General features: G+C 41.0%; 1 protein-coding gene across 5 annotated transcripts in view; it reads left to right on the forward strand.

The window, feature by feature from the left end:
• LOC129181562 (ELKS/Rab6-interacting/CAST family member 1-like) overlaps nucleotides 1-15,143 on the forward strand; it is a 29,032-nt gene continuing 13,889 nt past the window's right edge. For 3 of the 5 annotated variants that reach the window (XR_008570456.1, XM_054776913.1, XM_054776914.1), the window contains exons 1-13: nucleotides 1-341; nucleotides 2,033-2,824; nucleotides 5,382-5,570; nucleotides 9,303-9,594; nucleotides 9,881-10,008; nucleotides 10,598-10,672; nucleotides 10,758-10,913; nucleotides 11,004-11,171; nucleotides 12,595-12,762; nucleotides 12,854-12,991; nucleotides 13,757-13,897; nucleotides 14,033-14,173; nucleotides 14,282-14,475. Coding sequence is in view for 4 of the 5 variants with exons in the window: in XM_054776913.1 (XP_054632888.1) it covers nucleotides 2,270-2,824; nucleotides 5,382-5,570; nucleotides 9,303-9,594; nucleotides 9,881-10,008; nucleotides 10,598-10,672; nucleotides 10,758-10,913; nucleotides 11,004-11,171; nucleotides 12,595-12,762; nucleotides 12,854-12,991; nucleotides 13,757-13,897; nucleotides 14,033-14,173; nucleotides 14,282-14,475 (2,345 nt within the window). In the remaining variant the exon portion in view is untranslated. Of the gene's footprint in view, nucleotides 342-2,032; nucleotides 2,825-2,844; nucleotides 4,170-5,381; nucleotides 5,571-9,302; nucleotides 9,595-9,880; nucleotides 10,009-10,597; nucleotides 10,673-10,757; nucleotides 10,914-11,003; nucleotides 11,172-12,594; nucleotides 12,763-12,853; nucleotides 12,992-13,756; nucleotides 13,898-14,032; nucleotides 14,174-14,281; nucleotides 14,476-15,143 lie in introns of those variants that run through there. The other 2 variants (XM_054776916.1, XM_054776915.1) reach the window with 2 other exon arrangements.

The following is a 15,143-nucleotide window of genomic DNA, read 5'->3' on the forward strand; positions in this document are numbered from 1 at the left end:
AGGAGCGCGCAGTGTATGTTTGATGACGTCACTGAGGCGCCTTGGCTGCTCCTGCTGGGCAAAAAAGATGGGAAAATCAAACAGACAACTATCGATTTATTAGCACTAAAAAAATCACACATTCTTTGGCATTTATTGGCCGTTAGGTGGCTTATTGGGTAGTGATACTGATTTCAACACAAGCAGACGACAAGAAAGCTAGGTTATTGCAGAGGTTCCCACCACTATTGTGTTAGCAGCCAAAGCGAGGAGGAAAAAAAGGAGGTTCTGCTTGCTTCACCACGTATGGAAGAGACCAGCCTCCATATGTCACATTGAACGCCTGTTTACTGGGATGACAGGTATGTGAACCCCTCAGTGACAAAAAAGTGTATTTATAAATCCAATAGTATTTGGTAAAGGAGGAAGAAAATTCGATTCTGGGTGTCTCACCACTACGGCGGACCCTTGCACGGTTTCTGGTTCTTTAAATTACATTTTGAACTGCGTGTTGAAATGGGGTAAATAATGTGACCTACCTATGTGACATTCTAGTGTTTATCTTTTATCCAGTTGTTCAAGGAGGGAGTTTTTTCTCCCTCGTCCACTGTGGACAATTCCCCTTTCCCTCCCTTCATTTGCTAGTTTTTACACGTAAACGTCAGCACAGCAAACAAGACAACAGTGTTTTTATTACCATTAGACCCGGCATCCGGCCCTCTTTTTTGAAAGAAAAACGACAAACCGCTAATGGTTAGCTGTTCAATGGGAATGAATGTTGGATATTTCAAGGTAGAATGGTTAGCATTCACCGTTAGCCAGTAGGTTGACGTAACGCTAGCCGCTAGCAAAGGCCACGCAGGCTGAGGGGTTTACTGGGGATGTACTCAACAAAATATACAATTATATTACTATAACATGAAACACTAATTCTATATCCTGTCCCACCCAATGGAGATGAAACAGTATAGTAGATAAAGAGTAAATTCTAAAGTTGCATGCATCTTTTACCTTTGCAAGGATTTCCAAATGTTTTCCTACCTAAGTTTGCATTGTTAGCAATTAGAATGTGTTTGCATGTATTAACAGTGGTAAAGACAATTTAAAAGTATTGCATAGTGTACATAATTCTTTAAGACATTCCAGGCTAAGACGCAACAGATCTTTTATATGGTTGCTTAAATGCATGCCTCTTGAACTAAATCTGCTGTCACAAACATACTAATGATTAACTTTGATTGACACCGTTGCCACTGTTATTCATTTAACAGTATGAAGCCATGTTATCCAGCAGGGTATTCAATATCACATGGCCTCTGTAGGTGGAGGCAACCGAAAAATAGAATAATGTAAATGCACATTTACTTACCACGAATAATCAGGAGGGTAGCTTAATGTCAGTTGACTCATACAACATCAACAAAGTGTTGTTTATGCGATCGACCCACACTACCTTTATGATTGACAAAAAGGTAGTGTACAACAACTAAATGTAATGATTCGGAATGCATGAAAAAGCGGAAAGGAAACCGTAGCTCTTTGACCACATGTTCATTTGCTAACAAGATTATTTTACAACACAGCAGCAGCAGAACCAATGTTGTAATAGTGATAAGAAACTGCTCAGATGGCATTTATACAGCTGATGAGTTCATTGTGAACAGTACGGCAAATGCAACACGCATGAGTTTCACATCAACAGCTGAGCAGCAACATTTTAAAGCGCACGCAGAGGTAGATAAAGCTGCTGGATGCTGACCACTCATGATATTTTATGCAGCCACAGTGTGTGGAGTTAATAAAACGTTCATCAGGAGGTTGCCTACAGCTACAGCTGTTCAAGCCAAAACAAGAGGGCTTTATACTAAAAAAGGTGAGGCATTCTGGGAAATCCAAAATATTAGAAACACATGCCAATATGATGCAATACAGTTCTGTATAAAACAGCGACCATATTGTTGAATTTTCCCCCCTCTCTATGTCTAAAAATGTTGTGATTGGTGAGTGTGTATTTGCACGCTATTTACAGGAAAGCACTGTTTATTCTCTACAGATTGGCATCGCATTTAGAGACAGCGGCTGCATGGGCTCCTGTTGGAAAAGGGACATCTGTGTATGCCGCCTGTCACTGTGAACGTGGAGAGACTTATTTGATCATGATCATTGTGCCTTGCGCCTCCAGCTGAGCAGGCTCGCCACAATCACAAGCACAAATCAGCAAGAATATTAACACACCCCCGCGGCTACCTACACCTCTTTTGCTGCCAGCCTTGAGAGTCCTACATTCAACATGTATGGTAGTGCCCGCTCTGTTGGCAGAGGGGATGCCAACCACAGTGGCGGCAGGGATGCTGGCGGTCGTGGTAATCAGGGCTCAGGCCGCTCCCCTCGGCTCCCACGCTCCCCGCGTATGGGCCACCGCCGCACTAACAGCACCGGAGGAAGTGGAGGTGGTACTGGAGGTGCGGGAGGCAAGACGCTCTCCATGGAGAACATCCAGTCCCTCAATGCAGCATACGCCACTTCAGGACCCATGTACCTGAGCGACAATGAGGTGGCCATGGGTGGTGGGAACGAGCACCTTCCCAAAAATGTAGGCACGGCCGTGACCACCATGGGGAGGCAGAGGGTGACATATGGATCGAGAAGCGGCAGTAGCGGAGTGGTGGCGGCGAGCACTCCTAACATCTCAACCTCGGTGCCTTCAAGTGCTGTGCTACCTCCAGGCCTGATGGCAGGGGACGCGTTGGCTTTTGGTGACCACCACATGGCGTCGACTGTACCTCATTCTTTAAGACAGGCCAGGGACAACACCATACTTGACCTGCAGGCGCAACTTAAAGAGGTAATTTTTTGAACTTTTGTGCCATTTGGCTACATTTATTTAAATGGCCTAAACTACTGTTTACGTTCCAGTGTCATGTTAAATAGAATAAGGCTGCCTGGAGGATTTTTGTGCGGCTGTAGCTCAACTTGTTATAGCTGAAGTCATGGAGACTGAATCAACAGTGCCTCTGCCGGTTGCACCCAAGTAGTTCACTCTGATCAACATCCTATTCTACACAATCATTGATTTAGGGGCTGCACACTTTAAATGGACCACGTCATACCAGATTTAAAAAATGACATGGTCTACGCTTTGAGAAATTTTAAGCTTTTAAAGTACTTCTGACAGCATATTTAAATAATTTTCAGTTCTGAGTAGTAGTGTACAAAACATCTTAGGATGATACAGTACCTTAAAAAACTTCACTTCACATTACAGCGATCATTTTATTGTGGTTTATCTTCTTCAGTTTTCCAAAGGAGGGGATCATGATGTGATTTAGAATCTCACAGTACAGTACATTTTCATTAGGGACGTCCCGATCTACATTTTTTGGCTTCCAACATGAAACAAATTTTTTTTGTTTTTCGTTTTTAATAAGATTTTTTTTACAAACATGAATCTGTGGAATTGAATATGGTTATGAAAATAGCTCTTCAAAGCATTAAAAGTATTGCTGAATTTACTTTTTTATTACACAGCATGACCAACAGTATTGTTGTCTTTTGCAACAAACCTCTGTGAGTCAGGTCCCTAATCCAATAAAAGATCCAATAACAGTCCATCCAATAAAAGATAAAATTGGAAAAAATGGGCGTCCAAAATACTTTTAGGGTAGGACTAATCATTTGACGTGGTTATAGATCAATTTGTGGTGTAATTTAGAATATATGACATTTTTTTTAACAAACTCTCTTCAACGCAATAGTAATTTATTGACGGTCCCTAGTATAAACAACCACCACTTCCCGTGTGAGCTCCCCGCACAATGACACAGCAGTCCGGGCACAGTGAGGGGGAACTACCACTGTAGCTACAGAGCCAAATATTCAACGTCCAACGTGAAACTAACTTCACCACGGCACACCGCGGACATGTCTGCACTGTGGTGTTGCGTTTTCTTCTTCTTGCGGCTGGCGGGAGTCGAGTGGCAACCAGCTTTGAGGCGCATTACAGCACCTATCATGTTGGAGTGTGGCCCAGAGTTACGAACGTGATACGGTAAAAGTCAATATTATCCGATTTTCAAAATACAGTGGATCGGCAGCCGATACCGATCCTGAAGATCAGATCAGGACATCCCTAATGTTCATGTTTCCATTGTTTCAGTGGTGGCAGCAGTGATGAAGTCCCAGACCATGATGTAACTACCACCATCCTTGACTTGTGTTAACTACAGTATTTAGACAATGACTGTACTTATTTCCAGTGGATAATAAATCTGTACTTCTATACAAGCTGTACACTGACTACTCTAATACAGTGTTCCCTCATTTATCGCGGTGGATAGGTTGTCAAAATAGCCGGCAATAAGTGAAATCTGCGAAGTGGACAACTATTTGTTTACAATTATTATATATGTTTTAAGGCTATAAAACCCCTACACTTTTCTCACACAGGCATTAACATTTTCTTACTATTGTCTCTTGTTTTAAACACGATCAAAGTTCAAATTTTGTTTGAACTGTAATGATCAATCTAATACGTTGGACACAAGAAATTATTAAGAGACTCACGCATATGCACTCTGACCGTGCCTCGTCCTGGCGCTGTTCGGCTTTAGCGTACCTTCATCGTCCTCCTCGTCCTCCTCCTTGAACCGAAGATTCATTTAGCCGGTTAGCTTCTTCTTCTATTTTATTTTTTCTTCATTTATTTTTATTGGTGGTTAGCAAGCAGCTCACACGATAGCGAGTTTGCTAGCGACTATTGACCACAACAGGAAACGGCACAAAGGAGATTCATTGACAATGGTCTACAGCCAATCAGGACGCAGAACACAATGGGTGGGTTCTCTGTTAGCCAATAAGGACTGTTGTGGCTCTATATTTAGCTGGCTATTGTCTGCTGTGGGTTCCTAATATGCGCAGACATTAAGTAAACACATACTGAGACTAGGTGGAGCCGCACACGTCTTCAACTCTCACATGAGTATGCAACACCTCTATTGGTAGCAGTTGTAAAAAAAAAAAAAAAAACAGACACATACGACAGAGCACAGATAGATCGCTCTAATCTACATGCAAAATTGCACTTAAAAGATCTGCGAAACAGCGAATCCGCGAAAGGTGAACCGCAAAGTTGCGAGGGAACACTCCATTTGTACTTGCTATAGTATTGTCCCTTGAGAAGATATACTGTCATAAAAATCACTTTTTTGGTGATACAGTGTACGGTTAGTACAAAACAGGGGTATGCATTTGAAGGCCCCTTCAAATGTGGACATCCGCACAATGATGCAGTGGTATGACGTCAACCATCATCTGGTGTGGTACACAGCAAATTGTTCAAGAACATTGGCAGAACCTTTTGATCAAGAAGTTGTGTTCATGCAAGTTTTATCTCCTTGTCTTAGGTTCTGCGAGAAAATGAGTTGTTGCGGCGGGAAGTGGAAGTCAAAGAGAGCAAGCTGAGCTCTTCCATGAATTCCATCAAGACGTTTTGGAGCCCCGAGTTGAAAAAGGAGCGAGCGCTCCGCAAAGACGAAGTGTCAAAAATTTCTGTGTGGAAGGAACAATACCGTGTGATTCAAGATGAGACTCAGGTGAGTGTTCCAACCTTTAATCTACAGTCATATCTTAATGCATTTCCTAAATCCACCCTGCTTGAGATCAAGGCAAATTTTGCACATTGATTTAATCCTCGTACATAGAAATGCAGCTTTACCGTATGCGCTTTTTTAACGGATGAATGTCCTATAAGTCTCATGTCTGCTTTTACTGTTCACTTTTTACATGTTGGTTGCTGTGAATGGGAGGGAATCATCGCAGGAAAAAAACACAATTCGGAAATAATGCGCATATCTGGGATGATTCAGCACTTTCTAATGACTGTTCAATTGAGGAGTTGTGCCTTTTCAAGATCATAACTGAGAACTTTGATTAAATGGTACACTGACAGGATACTGCATTAAGCACGCCACACAATGCAAGAGTTGATGCAAACTCGTCTATCTTTTTAGTGTGCTTAATGTTTGACACCTAGAGAGGTAACCATTTAATTTGTATTTTTATAATACACTTTATATTATAATACATTATAATATATATTATATTAGTGCGGTAGTGTAAAACTGCGCTACCAATTGCAGAGAGCCATTTAGGCTATTTCAAATTATTAATATACAGCTCTTATATGGGTTTCATTGGATTGTGCAGGGGGCCGGTGAGGGTATATGATGCATATGTTACAATGATTTGTCATAGTTAAAGATACCTATATTTAAACCTTGCAGTCCAGTTGTGGAATTCTGTCAATGAGGTTGAATTTACTGTAAGTCAGGAAGCCATCTTTGTTCCACTGAGATACTTAATGAAAGAGCAGATCTCTCTAATTTTCCCCCAATGAGTCACAGAATTAATGTAGACTAATTCCAGTAATGTCCGACTGGTGGCGGGTTAATGAGTGGGTGTTGTAATTTAAAGATGTCTGCTTTCACATGTAAGCCCACACCTCCCACACTGGCGCACATGCAACTCCAAGGCGTTTTTCTATTCTAATTACGGCCTCTGTTATGATTCCATTGAACAGCGGCATTTGTTTACACATGTTTTCCGTCCTGTTTTCTTTTCAATCTATTTCTCATTGTAAATATCTCTTCTGTCTTTTTAAGGCATTTTTCCTAGTAATCTCTTCCCACAACTCATGAGACTGTTACCATATTTTTCCAACAATAATGCTAGTTTAACCAAATATATATAATATAGCCATTTTGTGATAATCACTACAACAATTCTGTCAATTATTCTGTCTCGTGTGGTAAAAATTGTTGATTAACTGATGCTATTTGGGCTAAATTGAGTGCCTTACCTCACTGCAGCCGGCAGAGGCGCTATTGATTCAATCTCAACTGGTTTGCTGTGCTGGAAGTTGAGCTACATCCACATGATTATTCTGCTCAATACAGAAAAACACTCATTGAAACAGGAGTTCAGAACATTAAGAGGGGGATTCTGTCTGTTGAAAAAAATATAGATTTGATTAATCATTTAATGAAGTGTCCATTTTCCCCCAAAAAATTTAGTCAAATGCCCATGTTAAGTAAACAAAAACGAAATAATCCAAAAATGGAAATTAAGTTTTTTTTTTAAGAAATTAATTACAGAATTTAATAAAATATAATATATATATGTATAATATTAAAATTAAATTGTATAAAAATTACTAAAATGTATTAATAATACATTAATTACAAAATTATATAAAATATGAAAAAAAACACTGACCTACAAATACACAAATAAATGCTACAATTTTTTTGCAACCCTAGGCTTCAGGAGTGCCGTTTTGAGGTCTCCTGAATATTGATCCATAAAGTAATGATTGGGAGTTTTAATTCTTTTTAAATGCAGTTTGGCGGTAGTATAATAGCTGTACTAATGTTTTGTACGACCCATATTTTCCATTGTCGCTGAGGATGTGTAGCAGATGTTTGTCCTCTATGTTGTCATGATTTTGGTTTGGGTTTTCCCTAGAACCAACACTCATTGACCAGGAGAGTGTGAGTGACAATGTGGGTGCAGACAAATGAGCGAGAAAGTGGTTGTGTGCTCATACGTGTGTGCATATGTTGCTGCATGAGTGTGTTTGTTGGTCGGTCGCCGTCACAGCAGTGAGTCAGCCATAGTCACGGGGTAGAGAAGAAGGAAGGTGATAGAAAGGGAGGGTTAGTGTGAAGAAAGGCGAAAGTATTGGAGGCGGGAGATAAGGAGGCTGCGAGGATGAGAATGTGGGAGAGGAGAGGGGGAGTAGTACGAGGGGGAGAAAAGAAGGCAGACTTATCTCTTTGTTCTGCCTTGTGAAAACGCTCTGTCGCTTCTGAGCTGCCTCGCTTTATGGCCCTTGCAGCAGAGCTCTGCCTAGCGTCAAATGCCACAAACAATGCAACGCTACACTGGCCCGATTGTGTTTCACTACTTGTATTGCTCTGGGTGTGCAATGTAACACTGCTCACAAATGCTGTCACTGGGAGGGGGTTGTGACTGCCCCTTAATATTATCCCCACCAAGCCATTTGTTGCCTTGTTAGCAGGTCTCTGTTAATACTACATAACCAGTATACATAAGCAAGTGGAACCTGTAAAGCTATGTAGAAGTTGAATAGTTACAACAAGCGTCATTTTCCTGAAAATATGCCTCTAATATGGTGCAAAATGTCATGCATGACGTTGCAGAAAACGTCCTCATTTTTTCACGACTTTATTTGTGTAACTAAATCTGCTACTCCCGAACCACTGCACGGGGGGAACGCGGTTGAACATTTGTCAAAACATGCACCCCTACTGTGTTGCCTGTGCTATTATTTTTCTGACTAAACCACCACATGGTGGCGTAACCCCAAAGTTTGAAAGTCGGATTGACTTGAAATTTCACACAACTCAATGCGCTGTACAAAACGGCCGCTGTAACTTTAGTGTGTTTAGATCAATCACCACAAAATGTGGCACCTTTTGGGGATGGAAAGTACATGTGTGTAAAATTTGATTATATTTAGTTGAAAAACATGGCCGTCATCAAGCAAAATGTATTTGCAGGGGAATGGGTGGGACTTGGCAAATACGTAATTGCCCGTAAGTCTGATGACTGGTTTGGTTTGTCTAATGATTACAAAACTTTGATGATATCTGTATTACATGTATGCTAACATGTCTTCCAAAGCATTTTAGCACATCTCACAGGGGGTGCCACAAATGGTAGCAGTCGTTTTCAAAGGAAAGGCACTTAAGCATATCTTCGAGACTTCAGATCAGTGAGCAATTAAGCATCCCTGTAAATCATATTGTTTTTAAATAGTACAAATAACAGTTGTTAACTTGCGTGCATGGGTTTTCTCCGGGTACTCCGGTTTCCTCCCACATTCCAAAAATATGCATTTTAGGTTAATTGGAGACTCTAAAGTGTCCATAGGTATGAATGTGAGAGTAAATGGATGTTTGTCTATATGTGCCCTGCGATTGGCTGGCGACCAGTCCAGGGTGTACCCCACCTCTTGCCCAAAGTCAGCCGGGATACCCCAGCTGACTTCGGGCCAGAGGCAGGGTACACCCTGGACTGGTCGCGAGCCGGTCGGAGGGCACATATAGACAATCATTCACACTCACATTCATACCTACAGTATGGACAATTTAGAGTCGCCAATTAACCTAACATGCATGTTTTTGGAATGTGGGAGGAAACCAGAGTACCCAGAGAAAACCCATGCATGCACAGGTAGAACATGCAAATTCCACACAGAGATGTGCGTCGGAAGAATAAATGCATATTTTTTCCTCCCCCAGCATCTCCAGATGACAGTACAGGCTCTCCAGGATGAGCTGAGGATCCAGCGAGACCTGAATCAGCTGCTCCAGCAAGACCCTGCCAGCCAAGGTCGGGACCTGGCCCTGTCGTCCGAACCTACTGAGGAGAACTTCAGGCGGCTCCAGTGTGAGCATGACAGGCAGGCCAAAGAGCTCTTCTTGCTAAGGAAAACCTTGGAGGAGATGGAGCTGAGGATTGACACACAGAAGCAAACTCTGGGGGCCCGAGATGAGTCCATTAAGAAACTCCTGGAGATGCTGCAGAGCAAAGGTGAGAGCACTAGAACCTTCTTGATGCAGCTAAGATTTGTTTACTGGCATTGAAGATATTTATGGACGCTTGGCAAAGGGAAGCACTTGTCTAGTTGTTCAGCTTCCTGGGTTGTCGAGAAATTCCATTGCTAGCTGTCAAAACAGCAAATGTCATATTTGCTCTGCTATGACTCCTCAGAATATTCCCCCCCACTAAATAATGAATACTAGTGCATGTAGGTTTTAGACTTACACCTTGAGAATTAGAATGACATTTTGTAACATTATACTGTTTACCATGTCAGGTCCATCTGCTAAGGCGTCAGAGGAGGACCAGGAACGCACCAGGAGGCTGGCCGATGCAGAGATGCATAGGCATCACCTGGAAAGCTTACTGGATCAGCGAGACAGGGAGATCACTGCGTTGAGAGAGGTAATGTTTTCATTTTGACTGTAGGGAAATTCAACATTGAGGGATTTCGATTTGTGCTGAGGGACTGTATTACTCAACTGCAGCGAGTAGCAGGCAGCTATTAGGAGTAAAGTGTTTTTGTTGGGGGTAGGGGTTTATATGTAAAATATATTTCATTAATAATATTAATAAACTTTTTTTTACAATTAGTTAATTTTAATAATTTTCCACAAATTAATACATTTTAATACATATTTTTCAATTCTAAATATTAATATTGTAACTATATAAAAGATGTGACAATATAACATATATTCTAATAAATACTTCAATAAATTAGATGAATAAATACACTTCACTCGAATCAGTGCAATTAACCAGCAGTTAATTGAGGCATTGCCTTTATTAGAGCAGAGGCCATACCATACTAACTGTACTGCTTTCTGTTTTTTGTTTAATCCATATACATGTATATGTATCATTATGGGCATTTATTGTACCACTACTATTTAAGCATCATGCTCTTTTGTTTTGTGTCTGCGGTACATACTGGTCTCTATGTGTACTTTTAAAGTGTATTTACATTTTAAGAGTATCTCTCCATAAACAGGAGCTACATCGTAGATATGAGGGAACACCAGAGTCCACCAAAACTAAGGCTTTGCAGACAGTCATTGATATGAAGGTGAAGACTTCAATTGAAATCACTGCATCTATGTGTATTATTGTTATTGTTATTGTGTTAAACCAAAGTCATCAACACCACCCAGGATGCCAAGATCAACTCCATGGAGCGTAGCCTGAGGGACATGGAGGAGGAACTACTCATGATGAAGTCCAATGGGCTTCTGAGCTGTGAGGAACGCCAGGAGGAGATGAAGCAGATGGAGGTCTACCGCAGCCACACCAAGTTCATGAAGAACAAGGTCGAACAAATGCAGAAATTTTAATAGATAAATTCAGGATGAGTTCGTTAGAGTCGCATTTTCCTTATCACCCCTCTTGTTTTATTTCAGATGGAGCAGGTGAAGCAGGACCTCTCCAGGAAGGACACAGAGCTGCTCGGCTTGCAGACCAAGCTGGAGACGCTGACCAATCAGTTTTCAGACAGCAAACAGCATATTGAAGTCCTCAAGGAGTCTCTCACTGCCAAGGAGCAGAGAGCTGCCATTTTACAGACAGAGGTAGAGCAGAAACATGTTAGCGGCTATACAGTATCATTACTATCACTTGTGGTCAGCCGGCTAAAAAGCTATGAACTTGTTGAAAATATGGCAAGAGGATAAATCTTTTTGGCATCCATTAAAAAAAGGGTTGTCCACACTTTTTCTGCTGAGGGCTACATACTGCAAAATCAAAGGATGCGGGGCGCCATGTTGATATTTTGTCATTTTGTAGAAACGGCTAAAACCAGCCCAATTTCCAATTGCTGGGTTTCAACCATGTGACCTAGAGGCATTTGGCGTCACTTCCGGTGAGCAGACGGGGCACAAGCATATGTTATGGCCACATACACACTCAGTATATTTGTACAATATTTTGGAGATTAAAGCAAATACTGTAACAGTGCATGTCATTGAAATTATTTTCTCCAGTTGTGTAACTGTACATGGTGTGATGTATAAAGACATAAAACAGTTGAAAACAAGACGATCGAAAAGCAGTGAAAGCTTATCTTCAGTATCAGACATAATGAAAATAATGCTTCTAACATGTCTATTTGCGTGTTTACACCAAATCGCTCTGCATGCTTCGGGCGGGGTACACCCTGGACATCAGGACTTGCGGTTGTTGTGATTTTATTGTGTTTTTAGAATGTGCAGCAGGCTAATAACAAATGAGTTATGAGCTACTTTGGACACCCCTGCATTAAACATTAACATTAAAAGCGAATAAATATTGTTTGCAAATTAGCAAACAACAGAGGAGGAGTTATGATGATAATTTTAAGACAAGATAATGGTGATCAATGAAGCAGTCATCAAACAACTGTCCAGCAGCTAAGAAATATGATAAATCAGTGTTTCTCATACATTTATTTATTTGTGGCAGCCGACCACGAATAAATTTGGATAGCTACAAATTGTTTGGGTTGGCGCTACCTTTTTTTTTTTAATATTGATTTGGCCCTACCTGTTCGGCCTCGCTCATAAACACATTATAATGGGACTATCTTTGTAGCTTGTTGTTCCAGCTCTGTACAGTAAATGGCATTGGAACTCTGCTTCTAACACACCTCATACGCACCAGGTCTACCAAAGAATAAGGAGACCTATCAGTAGGATCAGTGTTGCCAGCTTTGTGATTTTGTCGCTATATTTAGCGAGTATTCAGACCCCTCTAGATTATCTTTTTGAGAAAAAAAAACGGCTTGTGAGAAATCAAGAGACTTTTTCTGGTCCTGTTGGACACTTTTGGAGGCTAACATGAAAGAACGTATTGCTCAACAAGCAGAGCAAAATCTTTACAAAAAGAGTGGTCTGCTTATATTGGGGTCAGTATGGTACTATAATACAAACATCCTTTGGTCATACAACATATAGTTAACGCTGTTGTGTGAGCATTACAATTAAAGGCTGTTATATGTTGTGTGTTCTTTCTGGTCAGGTGGATGCCTTGCGTCTGCGCCTGGAAGAGAAAGAAGCCACTCTGAATAAAAAGAGCAAGCAGATCCAAGAAGTCTCAGAGGAGAAGGGAACGCTCAGTGGAGAGATCCACGACCTCAAGGACATGCTGGAGGTGAAGGAGCGCAAAGTCAACGTGCTGCAGAAGAAGGTGATTTTGGGCTGAGAGTCTTTGCACATACTTTTTCAAAATTATTTTAAATAATGGTAGTCCAAGAGCTGATAGTTATTTTGCTCTGCAGATTGAGAACCTACAGGAGCAGTTGAGGGATAAGGAGAAGCAGATGAGCAGCTTAAAGGAGAGAGTCAAGTCCTTGCAGGCCGATACCTCCAACACGGACACTGCCCTCACCACACTGGAGGAGTCTCTTGCAGAAAAAGTAAGCTCATATCCCTGTGAAACAGGAGCCTGCTTTCATTTTGACAGCTATAGTGCTTCCTCAAAAATGGCCTTTACTCCTGACGCTGTGTCATCCATGCCAATAGACGTCTCCTCTTTTCCCTTCAGAAATAATTGGTTGTGGCAATTACCTTTACTATGCCTGATACGTATACCACAACACTATACAGCAGACATGGCATCTGTAAAGCTGAAGTTTAGAGTGGAAATTAAAACATTAGACAGCAAAATGGTAAAAACAGAAAAGAATGACAAATATAAAAAAAACAATATTAATTCTGCTGGCAAGAAGAGATCCTGGAGGGAGAAAAAACGCTTTTGAGGAGTTGGACAGAAAGCTTTTAGAATGAATGTATTCCCTGTGGTACACATAACCTGGTATCCAGAAAAATAAGAAATAAATTGACGGACATCTTCAGTTAGTGACAGATAATAATAAGTTACGTATTATTATTTCATAATGGAAAAATGCTTCAAATACTGTTGTTATATATATTGTACATAATATTGTTGAATATTACAAATGTATTAGCGCTATTAGAATTGTGCATAAATAAAACAAACACCTAAGCATCTAATAGATGCCTGGCACTCTCTGCAATTGAATAAATAAAGGCATGTCGTCTAATTTTAAACATTTATAAATGCATAAACTTGATTCTGCAGTCATTTGATAGCCCTATGTGATCGATTTTGATACATGGGTGTCTGCGTTCTTTTTTTTTTTTCTCTACCATCCTGGTAGGAACGCATTATTGAGCGACTGAAGGAACAGCGAGACCGAGATGACCGAGAGAAGACCGAAGAGCTGGATTGTACGAAGAAGGAGCTGAAAGAGCTGAAAGAGAGGCTGAGCTTACTGCAGGGAGACCTGTCAGACAGGGAGGTGAGAAACAAGCACAACACAAATGAGAAGAGGGAAATTGTTTCGTGCAATAAAAATAAATGAAATGTTTCTTTGTGATGAGTCATGGATGCTAGTTTAATAAGGTGGATTTGCTTTGTGTCTTTGTATGCACAGACATCTCTGCTGGACCTGAAGGAACATGCATCGTCCCTGGCCTCCTCTGGCCTGAAGAAAGACTCTAAGCTGAAAAGTCTGGAGATTGCCCTGGAGCAGAAGAGGGAGGAATGTCTCAAACTGGAGAACCAACTTAAGAGAGTAAGATGTGCACGACATGGAAAATGTTTGTAGGATGATACTGTTTCACATAATTATAACACAGCCAACCCACAGTGAAAACACAAACATTCCGCATTTTTCTTCCAGGCTCAGAATGCAGCTCTGGAGGCTCAAGCCAACACTGAGCTGGCAGAGCGCATTAAGAGCCTTGAACAGGAAGTGGCCCGCCACAAAGAGGATTCTGGGAAAGCGCAAGCCGAGGTCGACCGCCTGCTGGAGATCCTCCGGGAAATGGAAAATGAGAAGAATGACAAAGACAAGAAGATCAGCGAGCTGGAGAGGTGGGTGGAAGCACAGTGGGGTAGAACTGTATGATACCATACTGAGAGCCGTTTGTAATATTTGGGTTACTCTATTTAGCTACACGAAAGGCCCAAAATATTAGAGACAGCACTACCCCTCTGCAAATACAATAATGGACATATTATTGTTACATCATTTATGTCTTGTTTGTGGAGGCCTACCTTTTGTAGCGTCTGATAAATGTGTATTAAGCGTTGAAAATGTTCCCTCAGTAACTATCAAGTTCTTTTGGACGTAAGCCAGCCTGCACTTGAAAAGGCTGAGAAGATCGTAGAGGATGCTTCATCTACTCAACTCCTGTAGATTTTCTTGAGTTTTATTTCACGCTTCAACTATTTACAGGAGCTTGTCAGATTAGGCTGGTCTCTCCGGTCTTCTCTCATTACAATCATTTCAGTAGTAGTGTCTTTTCCTCGTCCACAAAATGTACTAATTATTTACTCTGTACAACCACCTAGCATAGGTATGTCACATATGTATCAAACAAGTCAATTTTGCATCATATTCGTATTAGAGATTCGAAAGACATGAAATTTTTGCGTCGTAATCGGCATAAGAATTGTTATACCCTTTGATGAATACAAGTACTGTCATGTTCAGTCATGTGATGCTTATTTTTAACAATATAGTCCTAAATAAGCCAAAT

Source organism: Dunckerocampus dactyliophorus, chromosome 5 (genome assembly GCF_027744805.1).
Source record: "Dunckerocampus dactyliophorus isolate RoL2022-P2 chromosome 5, RoL_Ddac_1.1, whole genome shotgun sequence".
Classification (NCBI taxonomy): domain Eukaryota; kingdom Metazoa; phylum Chordata; class Actinopteri; order Syngnathiformes; family Syngnathidae; genus Dunckerocampus; species Dunckerocampus dactyliophorus.